We start from the raw sequence: 26,265 nt of genomic DNA on the forward strand, positions 1-26,265 counted from the left end.
GGAAAAAAAGTCGGACTGTCAAAATGCAGGAGGCGAAAAACTCTAACTGTCACCTGAAAAATAAAACTGAGACTATCAGTCTCGGGAGTGAGTTAAAATAAAATAATTTTATGACTATAGCAGTCTTCTCATAAAATAATAATTATTACAATTAGTGTAACATGCCATGTACATCAAATACGAGTCATACTATAATCATATCATAATCTTAAAAATAAAATACATTTTAACATTTGTGGGAGGAGTGGCTCAGTAGAACCCTAACCCAAATTACTAGTAGCCTAGCAGCCTTTAGGCTCTCTTAATTCCAACAGGTCTGGCGCCCATAGAGCGAAGCTCGACCAGGGTCCTTACATCCAGCCTGAACACTTGATTCCCAACTAAGCCTGTGCCCAGAGAGCATTGCTCGGCCATGGACCTTTCTCCGGCAGTCATCTTTCACATCCTAGAGAGTTATACTCGACCAGGACAAAAATCCATAATAACCTTGTTACCTGTCTTTAATCATTACCGGTGCGCACGCAATCCTGATGTGACCCATCAAGTAGCATGTTCTACTACAACCTCGTCCCAATATCACAATCAACATATATAATAATAATCATAGTCTAACAAACTCATTCAGCACATATCGAAATAAAGATTTAGAAATACGGGGAAAGCAAACATGCAATTTGTGTGTGGAAATAATAATAATGATTGTATTAATATAACATTAACTATCAAAATAACGATATAATATTACTAATAATAATATTAAAATTATTCTCAGTAATTAATAATTAAATGAAATTATTTATATTGCAATACTACTATCATATTAAACATAATTTCTAAAGTAGCATATTAAATTTAGACTTGATAATAGTGCAGAGATTATGCGATTTTAACTCACAGTTCTAACGCGTTTGGCAGTCCGCTCCTACGCCTCGGGTGGAGCTGGCGGGAAGGCTGGATTATCTAGTCACGAAAAATATTCAATTAATAGACATTCTTAATTATTTTCTCGACCTAGACTCCGAAAGTAGACTGCCTAAAATTAATTTAGTATCACGACCCGATCTGTAGGCCCGTGATCGGCACTAGGGAATGGGTAGGCGTAAGGCTACCGAATCCTGTAGTAAGCCTGACACTCACTGACTTAAATAAAATCATCTAATATTTTTGATGTCACAATTTCGTAACCATTACATTCCACATATTTAATTCGGTCTGCCAGAAGAATTAGGCAAGTCCCGAAAACTATAATAATTTACAATTGACAAGTCTACTATTTCTACTGTGGAGAATCAAAGATTTTACAATTTAACATACCAAATCAATTATATCACCCGATGATGAAGGAGTTGGGTTGCTAGATAAGAGCCGTGGAAAGACTAATAATCACAGATCTGAAAAACAGTAAAATTGAGACTGTCAATCTCGAGAGTGAGTTAAAATCATATATTTAAAAACAGTCGCAAATACTTCAATAATATATTTATTTAATTTAAAATAAATACTAAGTCATGCAAAAATAAACGTGTCATGTCATGCTTGAATAAAATAATTTTCACATACAACGGGATAGAGTACTTCAGTAGAACACTAATCCTAATACTAACATCTCGATAAATCTCAATACTGACATCTCGACTAGCCTCAGCTTTAACATCCCGACTAATCTCATTCCAACAGAACTGGCGCCCATAAAGCAAAGCTCGACTAGGGTCCTTAACTCCAGTCCGGTCACTTAATGTTCACTATCAGCCTTAGTCTTTCGGCTCTCTTATTCCAATAAGACTGGCGCCCAGAGAGCAAAGCTCGACCAGGGACCTTACCTCCAGTCTGGTCTCTTAGATTTTCAAATAAGTCAGCGCCCAAAAAGCAATGCTTGACCAGGGATCTTTACTCCGGCAAACACACTCTACTCAGCCCACAAAGTGATGCTTGACCAGGGCAAGTTCTAATCTTTTCCTTTTAAATTTATCTATTTACCCTTTTTCCATCACTCTCGGATTTATATCAGAACACTCATCAAACTCTTATGTTCTACTGTCGTCCTATCCCGAGTCATCATGCAATGATAAAATCAATGATAAGGGAAGAACATACATGAATAGTAATTAAAAGCATAATACATATGAATAATAATTAAATTAATAATTAAACTTGCAATAAAATAATCACGATTTGCAAATCAAAAATTTATGCATGACACGTGCATAACCGATATATGACTTTACTTAATTAATTTCTTAAAAATTCAACTAATAGGATATAGAAAAATAACTCCTTTACTTGTCTAACATTAAAATTTCACTTAATTCATTCCAATTAAACCAAATAAAAATAAAATTAATTTAATTTAAATAAAAATTTATTTATTAATTATTATTATTATTATCTTTATTAAAAAAAATTCAGGTATTACATTTAGACTCGAGAAATCTGTCAAAAATTCGGCAGAACTTCCCCTAAATTACAGACATTTACCCCCTGTAAAACGGGTCCAGAACCTGCCAAAGACATATAAAATATGTTAAAATTAAATAACAGGAGCCTGGCCACAAGAACTGTATTTTTATTTTCCCGACTCTGCAACACCATAACACAATTAATTAAATTTAATTTATTTTTAAACTAGCTATCACAAGTAATTAATAGCCACAATAATTTTCTCATATTATAACATAATTTTTAAAGTCTAAATAAAATTATACCAAGTCGAATTTGCAATATTTGAGTCCAGGAAAACCGGTCAAGCCGATCCTACCAAGAATTTGAATCCAAGTGCGGCTCGAGTTGTGGGAAATCTGGAAGTACAAGAAGTTCGGCCGGAAAGTGGCCTGAAGGCGTCGAAAAAGTGCTGCTCCAGCAACACTTCCCGAGGCTACCAGCGAGGATTTTCCATCGGAGGAGAGTCGTTTACAGGGTTTTCAAGGGTGGGGAGTCCATTTTCGGTGTCGACTTGCCAAAAAGATGCCGACAAGAGGCCGAACAACGATGACAACCCCTTACTCTTCGGTCGGTGTCGGCAACGAAAGGGAAAGGGAGCTAGCGGCGAAGGAGGGGAGACAGCCGGCAAGGAGGAGGGAAGGGGAAGGAAGGGAGAAAGGAAAGGAGGAGGGAGAGGGGGAAAGGAAAGAGAGAAGGGAGAAGGAAAGGGGAGGGGAAAGAAAAAGAAGAAGAAAAGTATATTTTTTTTATATTATCATTTATTATTATTATTATTATTTTAAAAAAATACTGGATATTACATAATTACCTATAATTCTTTACATAAATATATCTTAGTATCACCCAAATGAGAACTTTGATATATTTTATGTTTTTATTTGAATTTATGGAATAAATATTATGAATCAAAGCATTAATGTATGAGTATTTTATGTTATTTTTATTTATAGTATCTGGACCCATTTCTCTTTATTCGCATACTTCATTTGTTCCATTATTTAATAGTTTGAATTTTTCTGATTGGTGCGAACAAGTTCAGTTTCACTTAGGTGTTCTGGGTCTTGATTTGGCACTTCAAATTGAGAAACCTGCTACTATTACTGATGAAAATAGCAATGAAGAAAAAGCTTTATAAAGCTTCGGAAAGATCGAACAGATTAAGCTTAATGTTTATGCGAATGACTGTTGCAAACAACTTAAATAATACAATTCCTAAAACTGACAGTACTAAGGAATTTAAAAAGCTTGTTGAGGAATGTTCTCAAATAGTTGATAAGTCACTTGCTGTCACATTGATGAGTAATTTGACCAACATGAAATATGATGGTTCACGTGCCATGCATGAGCATATTCTTGAAATGACTACCTTAGCGACAAAATCAAAGACCTTAGGAATGAATGTGGATGAGTATTTTCTTATACAGTTCATATTGAATTCCTTGCCTTCTGAACAATATGGTCAAGTCTAAATGAACTATAACACTTTAAAGGATAAAATGAAATGTAAATAAATTGACCAGTATGCTTGTTTAAGAGGAGACAATATTAAAGAATCAAAGAGCCGATTCAGTTCATCCCTTAAGTCATCAAAAAGCTGGAAAGAGTTACAAAAAAAAGCTGGAAAGAGCAAGAAGAAAGGTTTATACAACTTGAATGAATCTTCTAAGAATGCTCATAAGAAGGAACATGGGAGTGTTAAGCTTCACTTCTGTGATAAAATCGGGCACTTAAAGAAAAATTGCCTGAAATGTAAAGCTTGATTCAAAAAAAAAGTAAGCATTACGCTTTAGTATATTTTGAATCAAATTTTATTAAAGTTTCGCATAATACTTGGTGGATTGATTTCGGTTCCACTACCCATCTTTCTAATACGATGCAGGGATTCCTTATGATCCAAACCATCAGGCCAAATGAAAGTTTTGTCTTCATGAAGAATCGAGAGAAAGCTTTTGTTAAAGACATTGACACTTATCGTTTAATTTTAGATACAAGACATTATTTGAATTTATTTCAAACTCTTTATGTACCCACATTTTCCCGCAACTTAATTTCTTTATCAAAACTTGATGTAGCGTGATTTTATTTTAAGTTTGATTTTGGATCTTTAAATTTATTTAAGAATAATAATATTATTGGTTCTAGATTGTTATATGATGGTCTCTACAAGCTTAAAATTGATAATTCTTTTATTGATATATTAATAACCTTGCATCATAATAACGTAGTTTAGTCAATGAAAGTTCTACTTACTTGTGGCATAAGCATTTGGGTCATATATCCAAAGAAAGGCTACAAAGATTAGTAAGGAATGAAATACTTCCAAGTTTGGACTTTACTGATATTGAAGTATGTATTGATTGTATTAAAGAAAAACAAACAAAACACACTAAGAAAGAGCCACGAGAAGCACATAGCTTCTTGAAATTATACACACTGATATTTGTGGTTCTTTTAATGCTCCAACTTTTAGTGTAGAAAAATATTGTATTACCTTTATTGATGATTTTTCTCATTATGGTCATATTTATCTATTTCATGACAAATCTTAATCAATCAATTCACTTGAGATTTATATTAAAGAGATCTAAAGGCAATTAGATAAAAAGGTAAAAATCATAAGGTCAAATAGAGATGGTGAATATTATGAAAAATATGATGAATCTGGACAATATCCAGGTCTATTTGTCAAATTTCTTGAAAGACATGGTATTTGTGCTCAATACACAATGCTAGGAATACCACAACAAAATGGTGTTGCAGAAAGGTGTAATCGTGCTTTAATGGAAATGGTTTGGTGTATGATGAGTCATTCTTTTTTACTCTTGTCATCGTGGATGTATGTATTAAGAACTACTATGTATTTGCTAAACATGGTTCCTAGTAAGACAGTTCCAAATACACCTTTTAAACTATGGATAGGAAGAAAACCTAGTTTGAAGTACTTACATGTTTGGGGTTGTCCAGCAGAAGTAAGAATTTACAATCTACATGACAAGAAATTGAAATTAAAAATAACCAATGGTTATTTTATTGGTTATTTAGAAAAGTCTAAAGGGTATAAATTTTATTGTCCTAATCATATTGCAAGAATTATTGAATCTGGAAATACAAGGTTCATTGAAAATAATGACATTAGTGGGAGCGGAAAAATACATGATGTTAGTATTCAAGAAGTTAGGGTGGAAGTTCCTATACCCAAAATTTCTATAATTGTTGGTCCTAATGTTATTGCTCATCCCAATAACATTCAAGAACTACAAATAAATGATCAAATGCTTCATGATGAAAATGTCAATAATGAAACCATAATAAATGAACAACAAGAAATAATTGTAAGAAGGTCTCAAAGAGAAAGGAGATCTGCTATTTCTCATGACTATGTAGTTTATCTACAAGAGTCAAAAATGGACTTAGGAATTAATAATGATCCAGATTCATTTTCAGAAGTCGTAAATTGTGATGATTTAATTAAATGGATTAGTGCTATGGAAGAAGAGTTAAAATATATGGATCAAAATCAAGTCTGACCTTGTTACTGCGCACATGCCTTAGATGAACATAGAATCCTTGCTCTTCGGCCTAAGATGCTGACTTTGTCGTGGAAAGAGTAGTGAAAGGAAAGCCTTGACCTTCCCTTATTCTACCCTTCGAACTCGAAAAGTTGCCTGAAGGATATAAAAAAATTAGATGCAAATGGATTTTCAAAACCAAACGTGTTTCAAAAGGCAATATTGAAAGATACACAGCCAGACTTGTTGTCAAAGGTTTTACTTAGAAAAGTAGCATTGATTACAAAAAGACTTTTTCACTAGTGTCTAAAAAAGATTCTTTTAAAATTATTATGGCTTTAATGGCTCATTATGATTTAGAGCTACATCAAATGAATGTCAAAACCGCTTTTTTTAATAGAAATTTGGAAGAAGAAGTTTATATGGATCAACCTGAGGGTTTTTCAATTAAGAAAAAGGATCATATGATGTGTAAACTAAAAAAATCAATATACGGACTTAAACAAGCTTCCCGTCAATGGTATATTAAGTTTAATGATATCATTACTTCTTTTGAATTTCAAGAAAATATCATTAATCGATGTATGTATATAAAAATCAGTAAGAGCAAGTTTATTTTTCTTGTTCTATATGTTGATGATATTTTACTTGCTGCTAATGATTTTGGTTTGCTACATGAAACCAAGAAATATCTCTCTAATAATTTTAAAATAAAGGATACAGGAGAAACCACATATGTGATAGGAATAGAAACATTCCATGATAGATCACAAGGATTATTAGGCTTATCTCAAAAGACTTCTATTAATAAAATTTTAAAGAGATTTAAGATGGACAAATACTAAGCAAGGATAGTTCTAATTTAGAAGGGGGATAAATTTAATCTTATGCAATGTCCGAAAAATAAATTGGAACGATAACAAATGAAGAACATTCCTTGTGCATATGTTGTTAGGAGTTTAATGTATGCTTAAACTTGCACTAGATTGGACATTAGTTTTGCTGTCGGAATACTGAAAAGATATCAAAGTAATCCAGGATTAGATCACTGGAAAGCTGCAAAGAAAATTCTTAGATACTTGTAAGGAACAAATGATCATATGCTCACTTATAGAAGATCTAAGCACCTTGAGGTGATTGGATATTCAGATTCAGATTTTGCTGGATGTGTTGATACAAGAAAATCAACACTTGGCTACATATTCCTATTAGCCGAAGGAACAATTTCATGGAAGAGTGTGAAGCAGTCTGTCATTGTTGTATCCACTATGGAGACTGAGTTTGTAGCTTGCTTTGAGGCTACCGTTCATGGAATATGGCTGCAAAATTTTATTTTAGGACTTGGAATTGTCGAAAGTATAGCCAGGCTGCTGAAAATTCGTTGTGATAATTCTGCAGCAGTTTTCTTCTCTAAAAACGATAAGTATTCTAAGAGTGCTAAGCATATGGAGATAAAATACTTTATCGTTAAATAAGAAGTTCCGAACAAAGAGTGTCAATTGAACATATTAACACAAATCTTATGATTGCAGATCCTTTAACAAAAGAATTACCGCCCAAAATATTTAATGAATATGTTGTAAGAATGGGCAGACGTCATTACTAGTATCTTATCAAAATTATTTTAAGTTTACACATTTGACACTTTGAACTCAATTATGTGTTTCTGATTTTCCTGTTTTCTATTTAGTATATATAATTACTTTAGAGTAATATTAACAGAAACAGTCTTGAAATAAAGACACTAATGTTGGACCATTAATGTTATCTTTATTAAAGATCATGTTAAGTTGAGAATTAGTGTTGTGGTCATATGACCCGCATTAATATTTCTACTTAATAATGATATTAATGTCATAGCCAATGTAAAAAAAAAATTAACATTAATTTTTGTGCACTTTATGTTCTTATTAAATCATATGAGTCAAGTGGGAGAATGTAAGAAATCAATGACTCATATAATTATAATAAGATATTAGTGATTAAATTCTATTGGTAAATAAAAGGTTGTGAATTGAATAGTTATAACTATTGGTAAAGGTTATGACATGAAGAGTTGTAACCATTTGTATTGTGATGGAATGCCATCATTAGTCTATAAATAAGAATTAATCCTCTTTTTACACATATCATCAAAAATTATAGCAAATACAAAAACTAAAAGATTAAAATATCCATCAATAAGATAAGGAGAGAAATGAGAGAAATTACACTGTATTAAACATAAATCAATATATATTTTCTTCATTCTATTTAATGATAAAAAACATAAAACTCTAAATCAATGAAATAATTATAGTTTACAATGCCAAGCGCTAAAGGGTAGAGGATTGAAAGATTTTGCATTTAAGGTTAGAAATCGTTGCAGTTACTTTTCTAGATGATAATAATAATAATGATAGTACCATCGCTGATGGTGATGCTGATGTTGGGTTAAACCTTGTGCCTGCCAGCAAGTTAGGCATATTAAATTTGATGAAGGTTCGAATAAAGAATGTAGGATTTGTTTGGAAGAGTTTTTGACTAGATCAGAGGCGACCCAGATGCCTTGTTTCCATATTTATCATAGACAGTGCATTGTTGTCTGGCTTCAAAAGAGTAGAGCTTGTCCATTATGTACCTTTGAAATTGCTTAGATGAGGCAGTTTTAATAATTTCTTTTTCTTTTTTGACAATAAATCAGAATTGTATCTTTTATAATTAGTTTTGTTGTCGATGCAATTGCAATATATATAAATAAAAATAGTTGTAATTTTATTGATTATTAGTTTTATGACCATATTTTAGCATTTAACATTAACACCAATTCCAATTCTCATATTATAATTCGCACGGTTCAAAAAGAATTTTAAAATTATAATTTATATTTAGCGGTAATATATTGTGCGTCGTATTTTTTTAAATTACTTTGTTTATTTTCAATTTAGACATAGATTAAAAAAATATTTTTTTTTATAGTTGATACCAATATTTTTACTATTTTATTTCTGAAATTTGCTTATTAAATATTTAAAGTGTCAACCATCCATTGTTGTTGTATGAGTTCTTTATATTTCTTTAATTTGAATCAAATTTGATAATTTAATATATAACAAAAATAAATTGATAATAAATATGAATCTACTTAGGTAAAGTTCTATTTTCTTTATTTATAAATATAAAAAGATTATTCTTTATGTTGCTTACAGGCAAATATGCCACATTGATAATAATATGATTAGGAAAAAAAATTGTATATGAGTATTTACTTTTCCTCATTTTTTTTTCTTTTATAATATGATTATTAAGAAAAAGAATTATAAAAGAAAAAACAAATGAAGATTTTACTGTGACAAAAACTTACCACCTAACTAACTGTAGTTTGGATTTTACATTTTTTTCCTTAAAAAAATAAATACTGAACCTGACACTGGAAAGTGAAAAGCCCAATTACGTTTCAAAACCCAAAAGACAAAGCAGCCCAACAAACAAACACAAATAAATCAATTGGTGGGCAAAACCCCACCACTGAACTGCGAAAGACAAGAACTTCCCAACTCTAATCTTTCAGTCTCAAATTCAATCCATTAACTGTCTTATACTTTTGGGTTTCTTGTCTTTCTCAAATTTCGAAATTAGAATTCGCCTTTGACAGGGTAAGTTTTCATTATTATTATTTGCTATATATTTGTACTAGTAAATGCATGTCTTTGTCAATTTGGTGCTTGAGAAATTGCTGAAACGAAACTGAATTGGGCACTTTTTAAAATTTCAAGTACTGAGGTTTAGAAAACTTTTCATCCATTTCTTTCTTTTTGTGTGAGGTAATGCTTCTTATTTTCAGGAAACTAATGGAAGAGAATAATAAGATTGAAAAATTTGAAGTAAAAAGTGAACAATCAAGCCTCAGTTGCTAACTGGGTTATATTTTATTATTTGGGTTATTTGCCTCTAGGTACTTGTGTTTTTAACCACTGTAAAGGGTAAAATGAATGACCTTTTTTGAGAATGATGCTGTTGGATTGTTTCTAATTTATAACTAAAGTAAGGTTAATATCTTTTCTCAGAAAACAAAATTTGCATATTAAGAGGGAAAAGAATTGTACTCTTTTCATCACTTTGTAGCTAGGTGATTGCCAACTGAGTTGTTGGTTTTATGTCATAGCCCTTCATAAAAGCTGAAATTGTTTGTATAGTGACGAATTGCTCTTGTTTTTTCTGGATTGTTTTTGAATTTAACTTCTAGCTTCCGTACATTTATCTCTGTATTGTAGATGGAGGACTGAGTGTGTTTCTGTTGCTTTGTTCTCTTATCTATCCTTATCTTCTTTTGGTTAATTTTATCTACAACATGCCTTAGTTATACCTGTTTGTGATCGCTATAAAATCTTCAGAAAAAGGAAATATGACAACTTTTCTTGATATTGAAAATGTCCATGCTTAAACTGCAGGTGAAATGGACAATGTAGATGCAAATCAGCTTCCCGAAGTGGATTCATTGCCAGATGGGTTTGTTGATGGCTCCATTGAATCTTTGGCTCCTCCAACCCCTCCTTTTGAACAAGAGAAGCCTTTGAGTGTTCGCAACAAGGACAGTATCTCAGAAATTGTTCATCCAACTGGAGGATTGCCAGAATTTTCAGCAAATGAATCTCAAACAAGCCAAGAAAGCAATGAGAAGGTGGGAAACATGAGAACGTTATTTGATGCTTCTGTGCTTATAGTGGATCATGCCCATGTGGAACAGGTGGAAGGTACAGCAACCATACTGGATTCAGCTAACTTAGTCTCCAACACTTCAATTGAGGTATCTGGATGCAGTGAGTTAAACGAACAAGTTTCAGGGAATTGTCAAAGTTCAGATAGATGTAATGAACTTCTCTTCCAATGGATTTTTTTTTCCTTTCTCTTCTTTGCTTTGAGTTTCTAATGTTGGATTCCTCCTGGCCTTTGCAGCTGTTCAAGGAGGTTCAAGTACATATGCTACAGATGTAAAGGAAATGTCTTCATCTGAAAGCTTACAATCACAGAAAGGCAGAAAACTAGTCAGTGTTCTTATTTGTTGAATTTTACCTTTGACATAAAATAGGTTCTCCTCTCATATTTATCTTGTGGCCTGCTCCCATTTTACTCAATAGAATACAGTGTTATTATATTTTTGTCATTAAACTTGAAGTAAAGTTGCTTTCCAGTGAACTTGGAACAGACACTATTCTCTAATCCTGCACCTAGTTTCTCTTATGATTTATCTCCTTTGGCTTCTATGTAAGTGGTTAGTTTTCAGATGCTGCAGTAGTGCACTGTTGCTAGTTAATGCTATCTACAATTGCAAAAACTTTCTTCATCTCATTTCCACTTGACGATGTGTTGTTTTATTCTTAAGATTGCCACATGCGATGGTGTGTAGCTAATTATATCTAAAATTCATTAACATGTATAAGCCTGGGTACACATGCAAATCAAAATGTCACTATAGTAGAATAATAGATCAAGGACATTAGAGGAAATTAAGTAAATTAAATAGCCAAACCTTTCATTTCTTTGAAAAGATTCTAGGGTTGCGAGTTTATAAGTTGTGGCTGCTATGCTGGATAATAATTAAAACATTATGGCCACAAATATACTGTCATTTGGAAGATCATGTAAACTTATTTGAAAATATTGCTCGATTAATGTTTTATTTTATTTGACACTATTTTTTTTTTGTTTGTCCTCCGTTGCTTATTTCCCCCAATCTATCTGAATGTCCAACAGTGCTTTCATTGTTCATTAGATACTATTTTATTGTTCAGGAAACTCCTGAAGCCAAACGTAAGAATCCAAAACGGTCTTTTAAATCAGAAAAAGAGTTTCTAGAGTTCACTTTGAAGTACCAACAAGTTCTTGCTGAAAGAGATGCAGGTAAAGTTAAATGATATGTATGATATCTGAGGGTTATTTTTATATGATTTCTGTAGAATATAATTTTTAATATGATTGATGGAGTTTGGTGCTTGCTAGTCTGCCAATTATCAACTCTAAATATATATATTTTTTATTTATATTACTGTATAACGGGCTATGCCTGCATGGAAGGTTTGCATGTGAATGTTAAGAAATGATCATATACTCTATTTGATTTTAGACAGGAATATTATGTTAAAAACGATTTTCATTTGTCATCTGGATTTGTTATGCAATTGTTATACGAAATCTGGAATTTTGCCTACACTACTTGGATATTTTACAATTATTGATGTAATACATGGATGACGGTAATTTTCTTTCTGAAGAGAAGGTTATTAGGTCTTCTCAAATCATACAAATTTCATACTTATGCTTACATAGCATAGTTTCCACTTAAAGTACTGTTGTTTGTATTTTCTGAAGAAATTGACTTGTAATAAGCTAGTGGTCAATGCAAATGATTCATTAATCTATAACTTAATATTGTTACCTTTTATTTATGATTAAAGATCATGTTATGTGACCCTTTATCCTTATGTTTTCTTTGTATTTTCAAGATTTCATGATTCTGGGGTTGTGAAGAGGTTAAAATGGTTATTTGATGAAGTTTGAGTAAATGGTATGACTGGCTTTCATGGGTAAAAATGTTTTTTCCTTTACTGCACATGGGCCCATTCTCATGTTATTTGAACCTTAATTGGGATATTAATGTCAAATTTGCTAAATATCCAGTGAAGTACTTACTGCTGGAGTTTAGCCTTGAAAGTAATATATTTCTGGGAGTTGAAATTTCATTGGCCTTTGTCTTTATCTAGATGGCAATCTGTTCCATGGAAAATGACAATTTCTAATTTAATACTCATATTTCTTGAGCTTTTAGGGGATGCTTGAACACAAAATTACATTGAGATACAGAAACATTCGGAATCTAGATTGATTTTTTTTTTCTTAACATTAATCTGCATTGATTTGTAAAGGATTTATGAGAAGTATGTATATTATGAAATTTTGAAGTTAGATGAACTCTCCAATAACCTTTCTCTTTTGTGTATTACTTTTCAGCAATTGCCATGCGTAATAAACTTGAGTCACTCTGCAGAGAGTTACAACGCCAGAATAAAATGTTAATGGTACACTTCCTTAATGAATTCTATTCCTAACTTAAATTAGTTTCAGATTTTGATTTCTCAATTCCTTCTTCTTTCATGGTGGATTTACTGCCCAGCTAATTGATATTGTATATATTCTATTTTTAAGTGCAGAACACTTTGCCATTGTTACTAAAGTTAAAACATATTTTTGATTTTCTGTATTATTGATATATCTCAAAGCCTCATAAACTGAACATTCATCATTCATGCCCCAAAGAGTACCTAAAGTGACCAAAACTTTCTTGATCCTACAAACCAAAAATTGCATCATAAAATGTTGAAGGTTTCTGACTAGTTCAAATTGCAAATTTGGACTTTTCAGCTTACTTGATGTGCAAATACAAGCTACTATTAAATTTTTCTGCTGTTTAATTCAGTGGTATGCTTGTAGTTAGGCCTCCCTTTAAATGTTTCAACTAAAGGAGCAGATGAAAATACAAGCTTCTTAATTGTAGTCCTTCATGTTGAAGGTTTTCATAAGTGAATATGCATCAATGACATACTTAATTTATTTGTACACTGAATATAAGAAATTGGCCTAACTATATTCTTCGACATTGACTATATTTTCTTAGATAGATAATTAATAAATGAAGAACTTCAGTCACAATTTCCAAAAATCGTTCATAGAGCTTACTTTTAATGCCATTTGTGGACACTGTCTGCATTTCTGCATGCCAACAAATTGAAGCCCCATTTCCTTTCTAAGGTGTTTTTGGCAGTTCCTTTCTTTAAAAAGGACATTATTTGATCAATATTGGTGTATGTACTTGTTTCACTTTATTAAAAACCTGGGGCACTTACTTTTTTAATGCATTTGAAGCATCAAATACCACTTTTTCGATCATCTGTAGGAAATCATACTTTCTTTAAATAGTGGGGCATCTATAAGCTCTGATAATTTGACAGGAAGAATGCAAAAGGGTGTCAACCGAAGGGCAAACTTTGAGATTGGATTTGTCTACTAAGTTCCAAGATGCAATCAAGGTTTTATTGACTTTCTTTTTCCTCTTTTTGTTCAAATGTTGCCATTCATGCATCTTCTTTGCTCCTAGTGGGTAACTATCATATTTAATTAACTTAGCTACTACAATCCTATTGTAGGATGTGAGCATCAGGTTAGAGGAACAGAAAGAGGAATGTTTCTCTCAGTTGAAGGAGAACGAAATGTAAGATGAAAGAAATGATGGAAAATGTTTGATTTTTCTTTCCCTCCTGTCTTGATCGTGATGCATCTTTATATAGTGACAGTATCTATGAGATAGAGCAAGCGTGGCACCAGAAACAGAATTGAATTTCATGCCTTTAGAATCCCCTATAGTTCTGTCCCATTATAACTGGCAATGTATAATCATAAATGCAAATCACGAGAGGCATGTGGTCCTAAACAAGATTTTTTATTGTTGTGATCTGAAATAACTAATTCACCAGGAAGAAACAATCTTAAAGGATTGTTCTTGTTGAAAACAAAATGACCTCATTAAATATTATTTCTGGCATTAGCAGTTTAGCACTCGATTTAGAGCTAATGCATTGGAATTTGCTTGTTTCTTTGCTCTAAAGATTTTTACCCTCTTTTGCAATTTGTGCTGGTATCTCGTTTTCGAATTATATTTTATATGGGCTGCTTTGCCTTGTAGTTTTTGTCACAGATACGATTACAGGATTCTCCCATTTTTAGAAACATGCACATTGTCTTTCTCAGCCTTTGTCCATTATAGTGCCCTCAGCTCCATTCTCTACCTACTCGTATCCAGTTATTTTTGCAGGATTACTATGGTTTTCTTGGGAGAGGTTGAGAATATCATTAAGAAGATGACATGTTTCCATTTTCTTTGGAGGGTACATAATTTACAGATTTCAAGCTGTATTTGTGAAATTTACTAGAAGTACTTGCAAAAGCAACTATAAAGACATAAACAGAAGTGTAGAACTGGAGTATATTTGTACCCTACCTGTTATATTTCTCTCTAGATCTTCCTTCCATTCATCTTGTCTTCTCTGATCTTATATAACTCAACACCAATTTATCTGATCCGCAGTATGTAAGTACAAATTTGTAGTCCACCACACTTCATTTCTTGCATTTATCTGGAAACCTTTCATTGTTTGCTTTGAGCATGTTCTATAGATATCTATGACATGTTTTGGATGTTAAGTCAAATATCAGTATCTATGACATGTTTTGGATGTTAAGTCAAATATCAGTAGTAATCTGTAAAAGAGCACAATTGTTACCACTATCGTAATAACACGCATGGTTCTTCTTGCTTAGGTTAAGAACTAAGCTCAAGCAACTGGCCGATCAGTATGCTGTTTCTGAACAGCAACATGCACAGAAGGTAATACTTTGTCATTTGTCTGGAATATGAAGAATAGTTTATTGATTCTGTGATCTAAGCTACCAGTCAATTTGTGGTTTTGGAATTTGAATGTACAGTTAAAGCAGAAATCGCTAGAACTTCAGATTGCTGAATTGAAGATCAAGCAACATGAAGAGAAATTAGTCCATGAGCAGTCTCAGATGAAAGTATATGCTGAACAGGTGTCACAGTTATTAGCAACTGAAAAGAATTTGCGCATGAAATTAACAGCTGACGGAGAAAAATTTCAACAATTTCAGGTCAATTTTTTTCGGATGACATATTCATTCAATGTAGTTATTTTGAAGCTAACCTTGGCTTTACTAATAGATGAATTAGTTATTGCTTGCTTGATGTCAAGAATTGTCATTTCATAAAAAATTATATGTCGGCTCTCAATGTCAATTATTCTAATCTTTTAGACTCCTAGAGCTTTTGCTATCCATATTTATTTCTATATCAATATAAAGTTTACTGAATTAAGATTCTATCTTAATTTTGCAGGATGCATTATTAAAGAGCAACGAGGTTTTTGAAACATTTAAGCAAGAGATTGAGAAGGTACAATAAACTAGTCTTAATCTTTGGAAGTACCTATTCTTTCTCTTTCAAACTAATCAATTCCTTTGTCATGTATGTAAATGATAGAGGACGAAATCGATCAAGAAACTCAAGAAAGAAAACGTGTTCTTGAAGAGCAAGACTGAGAAGTCAGATGTTACTCTTATAGAACTTGTTGAGGAGGTAAGGATGGCTTGCATTTTGTATAATGAGTATTTTGGCACCTGAGCTTTGCTCCTGTGGTTTAGAGCCAAAGTTTTGGCTAGGGATCCTCTAGGTTTAGGTCCATGGTACTTTTCTCTTTTATTGGGGAAGGCAAAAGAAGTACTTTGCAGTCCAAACTGCCTAGCAACCTAATGGTTTTGGCCTCATGGTAGAATTTATACAAGTTTTTCAACAGCTCAGCATGTTTTATTCTGCATAAGCCTTTATTTTATGCAATTCCACTTCAGCTTGAAGAGGGGAATGCGACTTTCCATCATTAGTTTATCCATAATATTTTGCTTGTGTTTTTTTTTCCCTCCTCTTTCAGCATAATTGGTTTTAACAGCTAAATGCCATGTGAACAACATCCGCACCACTGCGAATATATGCATACATTTCTTCAGAATTTTGTGCTACTTCCAGTTTACAAGTTCCATAGTTGTGGTGAATGACTTAACCTACTGCAAGAGAAGGCACTCCAACATTATGCAACTTCCATTGTATTGCACTTCTTGATACTCTAAATGAAGATAAATGTACTCTTTTTGCAGCGTGAGAGATTGAAGAAGCAACTGGAGAAAACAAAGAATCAGAAAGAGAAGTTGGAATCGTTGTGCCGGTCTCTTCAAGCTGAAAGGAAGCAGAATTCTAATGGGGGAAACACCCCTGACACAGTTCGGAATGATCACTAAGATTAAGCATGTATGAATACTTGTAAGAAGGATTTTCCAAGTAATGCGTCAAATTTTATTTAATATTAACCTCTTTTGCTTGTTCACGGGATGAAATGCAACTGCGAGTGTAATTGTAATACATCTTTGGAGAAATAGATTCTTCCTTTTCTTGCTTCTCTACTTCACCAGGAAGAAAATTGTTCTGTTTTGATTGATTGAGTTGTAGCATTTAGCTTCTACTTTTGACTCATCTGTGAGTGGAAGTTATATTTGCTTGCATTGTTGCGTTTGTTTGGATTGAGAACTTGTTTCCATTATAAATAGAGAGAACTTTGGAATAAAACTACCACTTAGACCATGGACTAAGCAAACGGGATTTTGACATACTATACACAATTTAAGGATTGTTAAACTAATCAATATTTCTTTTTACGCTTTTTTGAATTTAAATATAAAATAAATTTAACATAAACTAATCAAAACCATCCGGAAGCTAACATAAGCCAACGGAAATCAATAAAAACCAATTAGAAATTGTTTTTATAGAAATCAATATGTTATCGTATAATGTTATAGCAAGTTTGGATTTAAGTTTAAAATATTGAAAAGAATAAAGAATTGTATTTTGTTGTATTTTTATTTAAAAGATAATTTATTTTATTACTCTTTTTAGTAGATAATTGCATGTCTTTTGATTTTTTGATTATGTCCATATTTCACATCTTTCACACTGATATTTCGTCCCCATCCTGTCCTGATTCTTTTTTGTTTGTTTGTTTGTATTTCAAGTTTTATTCTAACTTGTGATGGCAATATAAATATATCTTTCATTTTTAGTTGGAACATTCTATGCTGTTCGTTTTGGTGATTGGATAAACAATTGCTTCATATATAACTACTAAAGAGATATTAAAAGAAACTTAACATAAATTAGGGGTACAAACAAGTTGAGTCGAGCCGACCATTTCAATATTTAGGCTCAACTCGCAAAAATTTAATTGAACTTGAGCTTGATAATTTTTTTATATTTTCTAGGGTTCAAGCTCGGCTCGTAATCAGTTCGATAGTATATATAAACGAATCGAACTCGAGTTTGACTCGTTAAAAAGCTCGGTATTTATATAAACGAGCTATGCTCGGGATCGACTCGATTCAAGCTCGTTAAAAAAAATCAATTTTACTAAATATGTAGATATAAATTTTACAATTATAAATAAATTATACATAAAAATAAAATATGCATATAAATTCAAAAAAAATAATTAAATTATATTTTTGATTAAAAAAAAATTCAACAAACTTCATAGAATTCTATCTCAAACTCATTCCAAAGCCATTTAAAATTCAATCAGGACTAGAGGTATAAATGAGTCGAGCTTAGCTTCATAAGTTTCACATTAAGCATATTACAAAAATATTTAGTCATGTTAATTTATAATAGTTCTTAATCTAGTATATTTTCCTTATCAGTTAGACTACAATATATTTTATATTAATTTATAAAATTCTTACTCTATTTACAAACTTTACATTAAGCATATTAAAAAAATATTTACTCATGCTTTATTAATTTATAAATGTATAAACTATAATTTTCAAATATCTAAGCATTTATATAATATATATTTATTTATACAACACTAAAACTATGTAATTTTATAGTAATATCTTTAAGTATTTATATATTATAGACTTGTTTATTCAACACTAAAATTAGGTAGCTTTATAATAAAACAACATAGTTTATATTAATTTAAATAACTATATAAAATTACTTAAATTAATATAAATTATGTTGCTTATTTTAATGATGTGACCTTTTATTTATATTTTCTTAAATTGACTGTTTTGTCAGCTTTTCATTAATATAGTTAATAATAAGATGGAGAATTTAGAATTATTAAAATTAAAATTTAAAATTTAACATTACAATTTAAAAATCTAGAAACTTCAATTTAAAATACAATCATGATGAGAGTAATTTAGCCCCTAATTAATAAAATTAACTAAATAATTAATAAAATTATTTTAGTAAATGTGTCGGTTTTATATATATGTTAGAATTTGCGTAAAATCAAAAAAATAATAGTAAGAAAGGAGCAAAATCATTTGGACATAACTAAAGAGGAAAGAAAGACCACCAGGCACCAGCAAATAGGAAACGCCACCGTATATGAGGAAGCTCATGTTTCAGCTTCACACTAAAGCGAGAGGAGAACGCGGTGCGCTTCGAACACGAAGCTAGCAAGTTCACAGGCAAAAACATCAACCCTCTCTCTTGTTTATGCAAATATATTATTTAATCTTTTCTCAGCAAACGCTACTTTTTATTTTAACAGTACAATCTAATTGAGTACTTGCAATATTGTTTGCTTGTTTATTTCTTTCAGATATGGAAGCAATAACTTCATCAATTCCAGATTTCGGTTCTTACGATTTTGGTAATTCAGTGGAAATCGACGGTTACAAACACCGTGTTGATGAACTTTTCCATAAAGTTGATAAGGTAATTAAATTTGATTTTTTTTAATTTTTTTTTTTTACCGATATTATTTGATAAAGTTAATAATTGTTGTTTGTGTGTGTGTGTGTGTGTGTAGCTTGAGCAAAGAGTGAATGAAGTAGAACTTTTCTACCTAAATGTAAATAAAAAGCAGCAGCAGCAAAGTGGTGGTGGTGGTAACTCAAAAGGTAGCTCAATTGTGAAGGATAATAATAATAAGGAGAGACATAGTGTACCCAGTATTAGGAAACAGCAACAAGATGCTTCTAAAAGAGAGGCTGCTGCTTCTAAGAGAATGCAAGAACTTATGCGCCAATTCGGCACCATTTTGCGCCAGGTTATCTTTCTCTCTTGCATTTTTTTTTTTAGCTCTTGTCGGGTTTAATATAGCTGGTGGCTCAAGACAAGTAATTAAAGACCTTTCTATTTTGACTACATATTAATTACATAAGATGGTGTTGTTTATTTGTAAACTTTAATTTCTCTTTGCCCATCATTCTTTGGACTAAATCATTTGCAGGAGTAATAGAATGAATCTTGCAAAACCGTTTCATTCTTTTGGCATGATTTCATTTCTTTCAAACTGCCTTTTTATTTTCAATTACTTTTTTTAAGCCTAAAGAATCCCAACAACTACATCTTTCCAAACATGAAATATTGACTAAATAGAATTCAGTTATTGCATTTTTACACTTTCCGAACATTCTCTTAGCCTTAGGCATTGTTTGGAATTACTCATTTATTTAACAGACAACCTTTTCTTTTTTGAAAAAAAAAAAACTTGAACTTCTATAGGTTGATCATTGGCATTGCCTATCAATTCAATTGCTTTTCTTGGGCTACCATCCTTGGATGCTTGAAGTCTAAAAGATAGAATTTTGTGCGACAATTAAAAATTTACAAGTTAGTTTTTTTCATGTACTCTTATTTTCTCAGATCGCACATTAGTTTGTTTCATGTATGATGTACTCTTTATCTTTGCTTTCAGATCACACAGCACAAGTGGGCATGGCCCTTTATGCAACCCGTAGATGTCAAAGGTCTTGGCTTACATGACTACTATGAGGTGAATTTTATTCATTTCTCATTAATCATGACTTGCTATTGTGTTTCTTGGAGAATGACTTATTTTCTTGTTCAACATTTTGCTGGTTAAGGTCCAAGAAACTACATAATTTTTCTTCTTAAAATAAGTTGATACTTTTTTTATGTTAAATTACAAAATTGGTTTCTTCTTTTGGTCTTTCGGGGGAATTCAAATCTGCACCTTGACACAAACTAGTGGAGTAATTCTGTGAAAATTCCAGTCCAAATATGAATGAGGATATGTTCCTGGCTACCTTGTAGAGATTTAGACTGAAATGTGTACTTGTGCTATTTAGTGGGCTAAAGTTTTTAAATTGGGATTGTAGGAGTTGAAGTTGAGGCATAATATGTAAACTATTTGGTTTCTGAATATGGTTGGTGGATAATGACATTGATGATTTGAAAGAGTAATATTTACAGCAGCTGCATGTAAAAAGTATGAAGCTTTATGTGTATGGTTTTGTTAGTACAGAAAAAGTTGGAGAAGAAGGATGGATACTGGGTTTTACATTGGTCTTTTTATTGGATGAGATTCTAAATTTCTAACTGATTAGAGGGAGAATAAGGGTTATGGAAACTGAAGAAGAAAAATTAAGTACCGAGTGCACAAGCAATAATAAGGAAAAGCTAGGGAGAGAAGTGACACTACTAAACTAACGCATTCTATCATCTTGTCGTAGTCCTAGTAAAATCATTAGCTAACTTAATTATTCACGATAGAGATCCACTCATGAAATAGAAAAAGAAAATAAAATGTAACTTGTAATGATTACTAAATAGAAAGTTCTAATACAAACTAAAAGAAAACTTTGTCCCAAAGATGATCACCTTGCATTTAAAATATCCATGGAGCAAGACTTGACTTACTTTACTGACTTACCCCTGTTTATAAGGAAATTGTTGAAATTACAATTCTGGCCTATTTTATATATTTGCTCAAAATAAATAGAGTAAAAATCTCTTTAACTTTAGATAATATTTTTAGCATTAATCTCAATGGCTTAGCTTTCGGAACTTTGACAGTCATGCATACATGGAGTTTTGCAAAGTGCCCATTGCCACGTAATTGAAATCCCATATTACTAAACACTAAAATTACATAAAGCTCAGTGACTAGCCCCTGCATCAGTTTCCACTGAATATATGATAAAGAAACACACACCAAATACTCATACATGCCCGAATATTTCGTGTGAGAAGGTTGTTTAAACCCAAAACCTAGTAGAAAACTATGGCTACTGAAGTTGTCATAAATCCTGATAAAATGTTCAATATTCATATATATTTGGTATCAGTTTCTATACAAGGAAAAAAGTGTTAACTGTTACTTAACAGAGAGTATTGTCCTGCCATTTTCACTTCTACTGTTGATTGTGTCACCACCTTGGTGTTGGATTTCTTCTGAATATAACCCTCACTAATTTCGTTTTTGCGCTATTTGCTAGGTTATTGACAAGCCCATGGACTTCAGTACCATAAAAAATCAAATGGAGACTAAAGATGGTACTGGATACAAGAACGTTAGGGAGATATGTGCTGACGTGAGATTAGTTTTTAAGAATGCAATGAAATATAATGACGAAAGAAGCGATGTTCATGTTATGGCCAAAACATTGCTGGCGAAATTTGAGGAGAAGTGGCTGCAACTATTGCCTAAAGTCACTGAAGAGGTAGCAATTATCAGAGCGTAATTTATTTTTCAGTAGAGACATTTGAAATTGCCACTTTTCTTGTTTTACTGATTGCTGGATCCTTTTTATGGCTTTCAAATTAATGTATCCACAGGAGAAAAGGCGAGAAATGGAGGAAGCAGAGGCTCAGTTGGACATGCAACTTGCTCAGGAGGCTGTTCATGCTAAAATGGCAAGAGAATTAAGTAATGAGGTACACTAGAAATGAATATAGAATTAATTAAATGAACATTTTAGAAAATCCATGGAATTCTTTGAACAGGATAAGTTTTGAAGTTTATGAACTATTTTCAGCTTTATGAGATTGATACACATTTGGATGAACTCAGAGACATGGTCGTTCAAAAGTGCAGGTTTGCCCTTTGTAACACTATAATGAATTTTATTGCTATAGACGTTGCTTTGCATTAGCTGTGGGTGTATTCTAGACCTCTGTCACTTACCAATGTCTTTCATTTCCTGAGAGGAAGTTTGTCTTTACAACTGCAAATAGTTAGTTTGCTTTGGTGTATCTTTATGTTATATTTCCTTGTTACTGAAGCTTCCAAGTGGCTGCAGGTTATCATCCCTTTTTCTTTATTACAGTAGCTATAGTTTTTAACTTGGTTTTCCTTGGTATTGAAACTTTCATGTGGCTGGATATTATCTTCTGTTACAATCCCAATATCCCACATCAGTTATATTGAGAACCTGATGTGGTAGATAAGGCCTTGTGCTCTCTCCCCCTAACAGCTAGCTTTTAGGAGTGAGTTCTCTTGAGGCATGTATTATCTTACCCCTTGGAACATAATTGATTACTGGTGAATGGTGAAACATGTTATTGCACATGGTATCTAATAGGTTTTGCGATGGTTAACTTTGACTTTAGTTCTGTTTATTGCTGTAAATTCATTATGTTAGTGGCAAGTGAAATGTGCTGTAAATCAAGTGTTCTAATCTTTTATGACATGACTGGCATTTAGCATGTGTTTGTGGAGTACAAGTTAATGAGACTGGTGCTTAATATACTTTAGTGACCAAGCTGCCAGAAAAACCACATTTTGCTCATCAGCATTTAAATTAAAATGCTCTGTGAATTTTTTGATTTAAGAAATAAGAACGGCTTTTTGTCGCTAACTTCAAGGAATTTGTTTTGTGCATGAGATTACATTCTGCATGGTAATCTTCTTTGGCAACTAAGTAGTTTTGGAAATGCGGTATCAGAAAAATATCAACTGAAGAGAAAAGAAAGCTTGGGGCGGCTCTCACTAGATTGTCTCCTGAAGATCTGACAAAAGCATTGGAGATTGTTGCTCAAAATAATCCAGGTTTTCAAGCTACTGCTGAAGAGGTGGACCTTGACATTGATGCACAGGTTACGATTTATGTCACTATTACTTATGCTCTTTTCTCACCGTTCTAGATTGTCAACAATCTATTTCCCAAAGAAATAAATTAGTATGATCTGATCTCTGTGCAGACTGAGTCCACTCTTTGGAGGTTAAAATTTTTTGTGAAAGATGCTCTGGAAGTTCAGGGAAAAAATGCAGCAAGTGCAGGTGGCAATAATAATAACAACAACAGTAACACCACCACCAACAATAATAATAGTAACAACAAGCGGAAAAAGGAGATTTGTGATGCAATTGCCAAAACTGCCAAGAAAAGGAATAAAAAGGCCTCTGCTTGATTGTATTGTACTATGGACAAGTATAGTTTTGTTCAGCCTTTTCTTTTGATGCATGGCATGTGGAACGGTTTTCTGAACATCAATTCTTATTCTTATTTAATTTTTGTATCATACTAATTGATTTCTGCTAGGTCTATGGAGGGATGCAATTAGAATATTGATTTCTGCTAGGTAAGTGATATTTAATTTTTGTATCATACTAATTGCTGCAAGTCATTCTTAGGTGCTGTCAGCAATTACCTACCTGTGGTGCAGTTCTTGTAACATGTACAACAACACATGATGCGTTTATTGTATTTCTTAACCTTCTGAGTTGCCAAGTCAATTTGCACTTTTCTATGATCTTATGTCTGTAACAGGTTTTGTTGCTTAATTCATTTTCATTAATTAGCAATTCTGCATGATTATAGGGTTCTGGATGCCACATTGAGCACTACATAGTTACATATCATATTTTATGGTCAGATGCTCAGCTCCTTGTCCAATTTTTTAAATTATTTTTAGGAGTTTTTTTAGAGTATTATACAAAATAGATCATCTGGTTTCAATCCGAGTGTCATGCTAGGTGCTACAAAAATAATTACAGATCTGTCATTTCTTTTTCTTATTCCTTCCCCACCCAAATGACCAAGTCTAGACCTCAGTTCTCACTTAAGTTGCATACATCCAAGATGAACCTTAGACAACCCCCTCTTAAGATATGATCTGCATTTCAGTGGCTTGAGCAGACACTGATTAACCTTCCTGTCACCTTCATTGCTGGTGGCAACTGGTGTTTCATCACTGGGCACCTTTGCTGGAAACATTGATATTGGGGCCTGTCGGCGTTGTCTCTTTCTAATATCGCTAAGCTCCATTTCTGGTGGGATTCTTGCCAATCCTATCATGAATTTGTGCTTCCTTGAATTACCCGACTGGTAGCGGAAACTCCTAGTTAAACGTGTCGGTGGAGAAGGTTTTAAGGTCTGCATATGAAATGAGTTTGAACGGCAGCTTTTGCTTAGCAGCTGAGTTGAATTTGAAGGGAATAGAGAGTTTCCTTCATCATATAAAGCATTAGTGGGTTCTTCCATTTTGCAGGACATATTTTTTCCACAGAAGATGACGTTATGCAGTGTTGGGTCTATTTTTGAGTTCGGAGTTAAGGAGAACTCAAATAAATCTTGGTTTGAAGGACAGTTGGGCAGCTCTTGATCAGGAAAAGTATTGGTTTCAGTTTCTTGGTGGAGTGGAAGATCGCATAAGGAGAGAGAATCTTCAAATTCTTCATCCATTTCATGCAGACTGTTTGTGTTTGGTCCAAAAGAAAATGTAAGAGGAAGTGAGAGAAAAGAGGAGAATTTTGTGTATGTTGGTCGCTGGCTTGTCTAACATATATGTATATATATATTTTCTCTAGGAAGAAAGAGTGTGTGTATAATTTCTTTGTGGGCAGAAGCAACATTTTCTTATTTGCTTTGTTTATAATTACTTTTGATGTAAGGCTTCTGGATGGAGGAACTAGTAAAAGAAAATAAGGGAGGAAGGGACATAGAACTGGTAGGAAAGAACACGATAAATACAATAAGAAAATGATTATTTGACTGTGTAACAGGTAGAGGAGTAGAAATGAAGGAAACTTCAAGCTAAAGGCATTCTACAATGGCTTAATATATTAATTAACTAGTGCCTATGAGGCTTCATTTCCAATAAATTTCAGCCGAATCAGCTGCTCTATGAGTTAATAAACAAAGGGAGTAGCAATCTGTATAACATACCTTCTTACATGACATAAAGGAGTTGGCAATAAAATACATGGGATATTAACCTATCACTTTAACTCAAGTGATTTTAGTTAAGTTATCAGATCTTTATTGGCTATCAACTATATAACAATTTCGATCAATTTTAATCAATGATGGATAAAATACTCAATATATCTCATAACAGTACATTTCTGTTATAGCAATAATTATTTATTAAACTTTATGTGGGATAATAGTTTTTATTTTTTTATCACATGAAGAATTTGGGAATTTTTCAAATATATCCTAAAATCAACAAAAATATCATTTTTACTGTGTAAATTTTTTTAAAAAATACTGTTTTTCTACGGTGTGGTTGTTTTACCTAAAAATTAAAAAAAAAATAAAAATCAACCAAGACTATAAATTTGAAAAAGAAACTATATTTTTGATATTTTAACACAGTAGAAATGAAAAAGGCACCATAAATTTGATAAAAAAAAAAAAAAAAAAAAAAACATAGGCATTCCTGATATTTTCCAAAATTATTTTCACTTTGTTTAGCCCTATTCTCCTTTAGGGTATTTTAGAGATAGGTTCTATAGAGTCTAGAGCAGCGGTGATATTAGAAAATTTAATTAGTGGGGGTAAAAGAAATAAAAAATGAACTAAAGATAAATATGAAAATAATAAAAATCAATTTTTTTATTAATATGAACAAAAGAAAGAAAAATTAATAAAAACCAAGAATTAAAAATTAAAAAAA

At 32.2% G+C, this 26,265-nt stretch overlaps 4 protein-coding genes across 9 annotated transcripts; 3 read left to right on the forward strand and 1 right to left on the reverse strand.

The window, feature by feature from the left end:
* Window positions 1-7,048: 7,048 nt before the first annotated feature.
* LOC125370328 (secreted RxLR effector protein 161-like) lies at window positions 7,049-7,423 on the forward strand. The gene has a single exon (XM_048375364.1). It carries the CDS (start codon window positions 7,049-7,051, stop codon window positions 7,421-7,423), a length of 375 nt encoding a protein of 124 aa, XP_048231321.1.
* A 1,999-nt stretch (window positions 7,424-9,422) lies between these two features.
* LOC8264258 (beta-taxilin) lies at window positions 9,423-17,006 on the forward strand. 4 transcript variants are annotated; one of them, XM_048375904.1, is made up of 13 exons: window positions 9,425-9,583; window positions 10,379-10,608; window positions 10,675-10,795; window positions 10,884-10,972; window positions 11,720-11,828; window positions 12,936-13,003; window positions 13,934-14,011; window positions 14,129-14,193; window positions 15,300-15,366; window positions 15,465-15,647; window positions 15,892-15,948; window positions 16,036-16,131; window positions 16,704-17,006. In XM_048375904.1, the coding sequence occupies exons 2-13, from the start codon at window positions 10,384-10,386 to the stop codon at window positions 16,842-16,844; spliced, it is 1,299 nt and encodes a 432-aa protein (XP_048231861.1). In that variant the 5' UTR covers window positions 9,425-9,583; window positions 10,379-10,383; the 3' UTR covers window positions 16,845-17,006. The 4 variants fall into 4 exon arrangements, with proteins under 4 accessions (XP_025014968.1, XP_048231861.1, XP_002529722.1 ...); XM_025159200.2 differs by lacking the exon at window positions 16,704-17,006 and adding an exon at window positions 16,481-16,686 and having other exon boundaries at window positions 9,423-9,583; window positions 10,379-10,795; XM_002529676.4 differs by having other exon boundaries at window positions 9,426-9,583; window positions 10,379-10,795.
* A 1,904-nt stretch (window positions 17,007-18,910) lies between these two features.
* On the forward strand, window positions 18,911-25,226 carry LOC8264257 (transcription factor GTE6). Of its 3 annotated transcripts, XR_007216381.1 has the most exons (11): window positions 18,911-19,082; window positions 19,217-19,332; window positions 19,427-19,666; window positions 20,318-20,395; window positions 21,861-22,085; window positions 22,201-22,299; window positions 22,401-22,459; window positions 23,310-23,460; window positions 23,566-23,795; window positions 23,907-23,946; window positions 24,856-25,226. XR_007216381.1 is itself a non-coding variant. In XM_048375822.1 (10 exons), exons 2-9 carry the CDS (start codon window positions 19,219-19,221, stop codon window positions 23,773-23,775), a joined length of 1,176 nt encoding a protein of 391 aa, XP_048231779.1. In that variant the 5' UTR covers window positions 18,911-19,082; window positions 19,217-19,218; the 3' UTR covers window positions 23,776-23,795; window positions 23,907-24,117. The 3 variants fall into 3 exon arrangements, 2 of the variants coding, with proteins under 2 accessions (XP_048231779.1, XP_002529721.1); XM_048375822.1 differs by lacking the exon at window positions 24,856-25,226 and having other exon boundaries at window positions 23,907-24,117; XM_002529675.4 differs by lacking the exon at window positions 24,856-25,226 and having other exon boundaries at window positions 23,566-24,117.
* Window positions 24,262-25,049, reverse strand: LOC125370432. The gene has a single exon (XM_048375823.1). The coding sequence runs from the start codon at window positions 25,047-25,049 to the stop codon at window positions 24,423-24,425; it is 627 nt and encodes a 208-aa protein (XP_048231780.1). The 3' UTR covers window positions 24,262-24,422.
* Window positions 25,227-26,265: the final 1,039 nt, after the last annotated feature.

This window comes from Ricinus communis, chromosome 6 (genome assembly GCF_019578655.1).
Source record: "Ricinus communis isolate WT05 ecotype wild-type chromosome 6, ASM1957865v1, whole genome shotgun sequence".
Classification (NCBI taxonomy): domain Eukaryota; kingdom Viridiplantae; phylum Streptophyta; class Magnoliopsida; order Malpighiales; family Euphorbiaceae; genus Ricinus; species Ricinus communis.